This window comes from Arvicola amphibius, chromosome 12, assembly GCF_903992535.2.
Source record: "Arvicola amphibius chromosome 12, mArvAmp1.2, whole genome shotgun sequence".
Taxonomy (NCBI): Eukaryota; Metazoa; Chordata; class Mammalia; order Rodentia; family Cricetidae; genus Arvicola; species Arvicola amphibius.
This window is the reverse complement of record NC_052058.2, coordinates 20,208,413-20,215,305: the sequence shown is the minus strand read 5'-3', so window position 1 is coordinate 20,215,305 and position 6,893 is coordinate 20,208,413. Positions and strand designations below refer to the sequence as shown.

At 42.0% G+C, this 6,893-nt stretch overlaps 2 protein-coding genes across 2 annotated transcripts; both read left to right on the top strand.

Annotated features, from left to right (window-relative positions):
• Positions 1-449: 449 nt before the first annotated feature.
• On the top strand, positions 450-1,415 carry LOC119827736 (olfactory receptor 6K2). Its single transcript, XM_038349584.2, has one exon. It carries the CDS (start codon positions 450-452, stop codon positions 1,413-1,415), a length of 966 nt encoding a protein of 321 aa, XP_038205512.2.
• A 3,625-nt stretch (positions 1,416-5,040) lies between these two features.
• Positions 5,041-5,545, top strand: LOC119827872 (60S ribosomal protein L29-like). Its single transcript, XM_038349801.1, has one exon. It carries the CDS (start codon positions 5,041-5,043, stop codon positions 5,485-5,487), a length of 447 nt encoding a protein of 148 aa, XP_038205729.1. The 3' UTR covers positions 5,488-5,545.
• Positions 5,546-6,893: the final 1,348 nt, after the last annotated feature.

Sequence of the window (6,893 nt, the reverse complement as noted above, 5' to 3'; positions counted from 1 at the left end):
ATTCAGAAATGAGCATAATTTTTATTCCTGTTTTTTCATGTCCTCTTCATGATGGTTTTAAAATATGGTTTACTGACCAGTGGATAAACATTACCTGCAAATCTTCAGGCTCTATCTCAGACCTCCTAAATAAAACTTTCATTGAGGGCACTGAGAATCTAAGCTTTGACAGCCCACTCACTGATTCTGAGCAGTGCTAGGACTTTGGAATTATTAGGTATAAATATAGGTTTCATTTTCTATTTTTTCCCTTATGAAAAGGTGAGTTGAAAGCCAGTGTGGAATGTGTATGATTTCATTCTTCATTTCTCTTCATCTACAGCCACAGTGCAGGTGACTTCTGAAAGGCTGGCACTTGGTAAGTGTGTGTTCCCTCACAGTATAATATACACTTTCTAAAGAGTTTGAGGGCACTAGGAATTGTTGACACTTGCACTTCTTACTTGGAGATGGAGTTCTCTAACTGGACCACTGCTCAGGAATTCATTTTTTCTGCTTTCCCTTGCTCCTGGGGTGATTCTGTCATCTGCTTCATCCCACTGCTCTTCATCTATGCTTTCATTATTGTCGGAAACCTGGTTATCATCACAGTGGTCCAGAGAAATACGCACCTCCACACACCCATGTACTTCTTTATCAGTGCCCTTTCCTTCCTGGAGATTTGGTACACCACTGCTACCATCCCAAAGATGCTCTCTAGCCTGCTTAGTGAGCGAAGGAGTATTACTCTGAATGGTTGTGTCCTGCAGATGTATTTCTTCCACTCTACAGGCATCAGTGAGGTTTGTCTCTTGACAGTGATGGCTTTTGATCGCTACCTGGCCATCTGCAGCCCTCTTCATTATCCTACCATCATGACTCCTAGACTGTGTGCCCAACTGACCCTAGGTTGCTGTGTCTGTGGCTTTCTCACACCCCTCCCTGAGATTGCCTGGATTGCCACGCTGCCTTTCTGCGGCTCGAATCACCTTGAGCACATCTTCTGTGACTTCCTCCCAGTGTTGCGCCTGGCCTGCACAGACACCCACACCATTGTCATGATCCAGGTGGTAGATATTATCCATGCTGTTGAGATCATTACAGCAGTCATGCTCATTGTCATGTCCTATGTTGGTATCGTGGCTGTGATTCTGGGCATCCGGTCAGCTGAAGGCCGCCGCAAAGCCTTTTCCACGTGCGTCTCCCACCTGACGGTCTTTTTGCTCTTCTTTGGCAGTGTGGCTCTCATGTATCTTCGCTTCTCTGCTACCTACTCGTTGTTCTGGGACACTGCCATTGCTCTGGCCTTTGCTGTTCTATCCCCCTTCTTCAATCCCATCATCTATAGCCTGAGGAACAAGGAGATAAAAGAAGCCATTAAAAAGCACATAGGTCAAGTGAGCGTCTTAATTCACAAGAGCAGGAACCTTACATAACACTGAGTCTTTCAGAGGCCATATTGATTCTCTTTCATTCTCACCTCTCACCTCAGCCTTTTACTGAAATGTGCTTCCCAAATGTCCCTGATGCAGATTTACAAACAACTAAATTAGAATTACCGTTGATTTTCTTATGTGCTCATGGATATGTGTACATGTATGGGATGGGAATGCATGTGTTCATGTGTGACAAGGTCAGAGGTAGATGTTAGATGTCTTCTTCAATTGCTTCTCCACCATCGTTTTTCAGAGGGGATCTCTTAACTGAATCAAGAGCTTACCCATTGGCTAAATTGTCTAGCCAGGAAGCCTAATGATCCATTGTCTCCACAAGGCAGTTGCTGGGCACTGCCTTGGTTTAATGGCAAGGATTTGACCACCTGATCCATCTCCACAGCTCATAAATTTGATAGCTTCTTTTTAATCTTCTCCAACCCTGAATATTTTGGGGTATAGACAGAGGTACCTAGAGAGGTCTTACATTTCAAACATCATCAATTGAACATTATGTCACTCAAGTTATATACAGATATATATATATATATATATATGTTGCTGAAGTTATCTTGATAAGCACTTTAATTTGAACATAACCTGAACAGTTATTTTATGATTTGAAATGAACTCAGCTGTTAGTACTGATCTAACATGCATGAGGCCCTAAGGTCTATCCTCAATACAAATAAACGTCAAACAAGACAACAGGGCTGAAGGGGTGGTGTGCACCGTTAACCCCAAAATTTGAGAGGCAGAGCCAGGCACATCCCTGTGTGTTTGAGGCAAGCTTGTCATTTAGAGAGTTCCAGAACAGTTGGGGCTACATAGAGAGACCCTGTCAAAAAAAATTGCTTGTTGGACATCAAGTATAGAGTCTTCATAAAATGAAGTGCAACTCTATAGAATCAAGAAACAACACTAACCTATAAATTGAGTATTTGAATTTACATTAAGTTACACACCAAATTATCAGTTTCTCATTACAAATTAAAATTTATCTGTTTTCAGTATACTCTTGTGTGTCATGAATATTAAGCAATGTATATAATAATGTCTATTTAACTAATAAACCAGCATCACCATTCTAAGTTCTGACTGTCACAGCTAACAGGTCAACATACTGAATAAAAATCCATTTGTTCTCTTGGCTTTCAAGATCCCATACTCTCTGTGGTACAGTGTTAAAGGCTTTCTTTGATAACATCTTGTCATGTGTGTTTCATTAGGAGCCATTTTCTCCAGTAGCCATGCCTCAGTTTGGATAGGATAATACTCATTACTTTGTATATATTGGCAAAACTTTATCCGTCTTTCTTCCACTACCCCAAACCCTGTAGCTGCCAGCCTACTTTCCTTGATTCTGTATCATAATCTTTCATCTTCATTCCTAAAATCCATAGAAAGATAGAGATAACAAGGAAAGTCTTACATTTTAATACCCAGAGCCATCTAATGCTGAGCTGGACTGGGGGAAAGGAGGAAAATGAGAAAAGCTTTATGTTGTGGGTAGAAGAAGTTAAAATAAGACTGCACAGGATACTTTATTTTTGAAATGAGAGAAAAACAACAAAAGGATTCAGGCAATGCTGTTGGAACTTGTGATTATTTTTCTATCTGGAAATGTGTGACCTCCCTTAATATTATACATTCTAAGTCTGTAAATTTTCTTGAAATTTTCAATTTCACAAAATTTACAGGAAATGTTGTATTTTGATGTTCCTTTAGTACTTAACAAACACCATTACCTAGCTTTTGGTAGTATCATTATAAAAAATGATGCTTATGATTAACTGCTATATGAAAAAATTATCCCATTTCTTTTTCTGACCACGACACCTTTAAATTATGTATTACATAATTGTTTTCTAGACACGGTCAATGCCTTTAGAAATTAATATAGCTAAGTAATTCTTACCTCCACACTTTGCAACACTGAAGCCAAGGCTCCCACTTTCTGCTAAATGTTTTTTTCTTGGAATGTAGATCTTAGTTTGCTACTCTGCCTAGAAACCTTCCACAGTCAAACACAATCACTGCAAATTATTATAGCCCTCTCACTAACTTGCTTGTGCATGTTTGTGTGTGTGCACACGCATTTGTGTGTGTGTATGTGTGTGTGTGTGTGTGCGTGCGTGTGTTTAACACAAACTATTCCAAGCTCATAGAAAAAATAGAGAAAATTGAGGAGTTAAAACTTGTTGTGTGGTGACATTAATGGTACATTACATTGTAAATATAATCTTCATGAGTATACAGACATCAAGAAACATGCTTTCTGATTGGATATAATGGGAGCTACTAATACATTTTCTGTTGACTTTAAGTTATTGACATATTTGCTTAACAAAAATTTCGCTACATTTATTAACCCAATATTATTGCAAAAATAAAATAAAAATATGAATTCATACTTGTATTTGTATTTTTTGAAACTAAAAATGAAATGTTCTATTTATTGTACATTTATATTTAAAGCACTCTATTAATTGTCTCCAATATAATATTTTAAAGAGTAATCTGGAATATTCATTTTTCTCATTCCTATTATAAAAGAGAAAATTGGTTTATAGCAGTAAAGTGACTTTCTAAAAAAGGCTAAGCTATAATTCAAATCCAGAGGTAACCTTCTCCAAAAGCTTTGCTTTAACCACCCAGGATGTATTTTCTAAAACTGTTGCTTTGTGAAAATAGAGAGGTACTATATTACCTGGGAGATTAGTTGAGTGGGGTTCTATTTGCTCTATCATGATGCAAATCACAAATAGCCAAGGCATAGTTTCCAGAGGATTATCCTGAGACCCAGGATCTTGACTTCGAGCTCCAAAGGCTTATAGTTTGCAATCTTAAGAACTTGAAGCTTACAGCTCCAATAGCTAGAGTTCAGAAATTTACAATACCTGCTATTCAAGTCAGAGACCTCCTATAAGGGTTCTTGACTGGCAGTGACTTGCACTCACTGAACAGTGACCCATAGTTCATTAGCAGTTGGTGATGGTCAGCGAAAGGGATTTCAAATTCTCCATGTCAACCCTCAACTCTTGGGTTATATGATGGTTATGCTTAGGCGTCAGCTTGACTTTATCTGGAATGAACTACAATCCAGAAATAGGGGCACACCTGTGGTCCAGAACTTGAGACCTTTAATCTGGATCTTGAGGCTAGAAGGCACACCTTTAACCTGGACCACACCTTTCACTGGAAGCCTTTATGAGGTTGATGGAAGAAGGAAGCAGTTTTTTTAAGTCTCTGCCTGTTTGACTTCGCCTTGTCAGTAATCCATTCCTTCACTGGCATTGGAGCCTACTTCTTCTAGATTCCAGCATCTAAAGAAGACCGGATGAGACACCCAGCTTCAACGGACTGAGTATCTATTGGATTTTTGGACTTTTGCTTCAGAGCTAGTCGTCATTGGACTGCATTCTGGAAATCATTCCAATAATCTCCCATATTAGCAGTGGTTAAGAAGAGATCAGTGTCACTGAGGAGAAATCTGGCAAGTGTTTCGAGAGTAGAGAGAAGCTGTGTTCCAGCGGTGGCCAAGGTTGTCAGACTTGATAATGTGTAAGAATCACCAGGTGGTCTTCCGGTCGCAGGCGCTTCGGGAGCCGCCGGTTACTGTCCAGCCATGGCCAAGTCCAAGAACCACACCACACACAACCAGTCCCGGAAATGGCACAGAAATGGCATCAAGAAACCCCGGTCACAAAGATATGAATCTCTCAGGGGGGTCGACCCCAAGTTCCTGAGGAACATGCGTTTTGCCAAGAAGCACAACAAGAAAGGCCTGAAGAAGATGCAGGCAAATAACGCAAAGGCCGCGAGTGCACGTGCGGAGGCCATCAAGGCCCTGGTGAAGCCCCAGGTGGTGAAGCCCAAGGTGCCAAAGGGCCCCAGCCGCAAACTCACCCATCTCGCTTTCATTGCTCACCCCAAGCTTGGGAAGCGGATTAGAAGCTACATGGCCAGGGGTTGTAGGCTCCAAAAAACAAAGCCCAAGGTTCAAGCCAAGGCAGAGGCCTCAGCTGCAGCTCAGGCTCCCAAAGGTGCCCAGGCCCCTGTGAAGGCCCCATAAGAAAGGTCTCAGTCTGCCAGTGTGAAGAGATGGACTGGTGTGGATATCTACACAGTGTCTGCAGGTGGTCAGGACCTTGTGCTGTTTTTACAAATAAACTTGAGGCAAGTTCTGTTAAAAAAAAAAAAAAAAGAATCACCAGGTGGTCCTGATTTTGAAGGCACGAAAGGGCCATGGAGAGTAGCTGAGGCTTGGCACTGTGGGAAGCCAGGAGAGGTCATTGGTGAAGTGTACCCTCAGTGGCAGTAGAAGGTCAGGTACTAAGGGGGTTGTGTGAAGGAGTTGAACCTTGGCACATGAAGAAACCCATGAAAGACTGTTGAAAGTGCAGCCCGGCTGCAGGAGAAGACATCAGAGTTTTGGATATGCTGGTACCATGGGACTAGTACCAAGAACAGCAGCAGCATTGAAAGGGTGTCAGAGAGAGTGGAAGGGGAAGGGGAGGGAAGAAGGAACGGGAAAAGAGAACATAAGAGGGCAGGATGGCCAAGATGGGGGAAGGACAGAGAGGGAGAGAAAGGAAAGAGATATTTTGATTGAGGGAAACATAATGGAGCTAGCAAGAAACCTGGCACTAGAGAAATTCGAAGGAATCCACAAGGATGACTCCAAAATCCTAAGCAATAGAGGACAGGGTGCCCAAACTGGCTTCGCACTGTAGTCAGACTGATAAATATCTTAAATGTCACCATAGAACCTCCATCCAGCAACTGATGGAAGCAGATACAGAGTTTCACAGCTAGCATTGGACTGAGTTTCCAGAGGACAGTCAAAGAGAAGGAAAAGCAAGGGGGTCAAGACCATGATGGGGATACCTACAGAAACAGATGACCTGAGCTAGTGGGAGCTCACTGACTCTAAACTGACAGCGGGGAACCTGCATAGGCACAAACTGGGCTCTCTGAATGTGGGTGACAGTTGTGTGACTGGAACAGTCTGTGTGGCCACTGGTTGTGGGGCCAGGATTTATCCCTAGTGCTTGAACTGGCTTTTAGGAGCCCATTCTCTTTGGAGGAATACCTTGCTCAGCCTAGATATAAGGAGGAGGACCTTGGTACTGCCTCATAGTGACATGCCAGACTTTGTTGGCTCCCCATGGGGATCTTTGCCCTCTCTGAGGAATGGATGGGGGATAAGGTGGGTGGAAGGTGGGGGAAGTGGGAAGAGAGAAGAGAGATAAAACTGGGACTGGTATGTAAAATGAGAAAAGATTGTTTAAAATCAAATTAAGAAATAGTGAAGGACTTATGTGTCAGTTAGGCAGGGGTTCAGTTGCACTGGCTGGTTTTGTGTGTCAATTTGACACAAGTTAGAATTATCCGAGAAGAAGGACCCTCAGTTGAGAAAATGCCTCCATGAAATCCAGTTTTAAGCCATTTTCTCAATTGGTGATCAATGAGGAAAGG

Excerpts from the sequence above, each read along its gene's own strand:
- LOC119827736 (XM_038349584.2), top strand. The coding sequence starts at position 450 with ATGGAGTTCTCTAACTGGACCACTGCTCAGGAATTCATTTTTTCTGCT.
- LOC119827872 (XM_038349801.1), top strand. The coding sequence starts at position 5,041 with ATGGCCAAGTCCAAGAACCACACCACACACAACCAGTCCCGGAAATGG.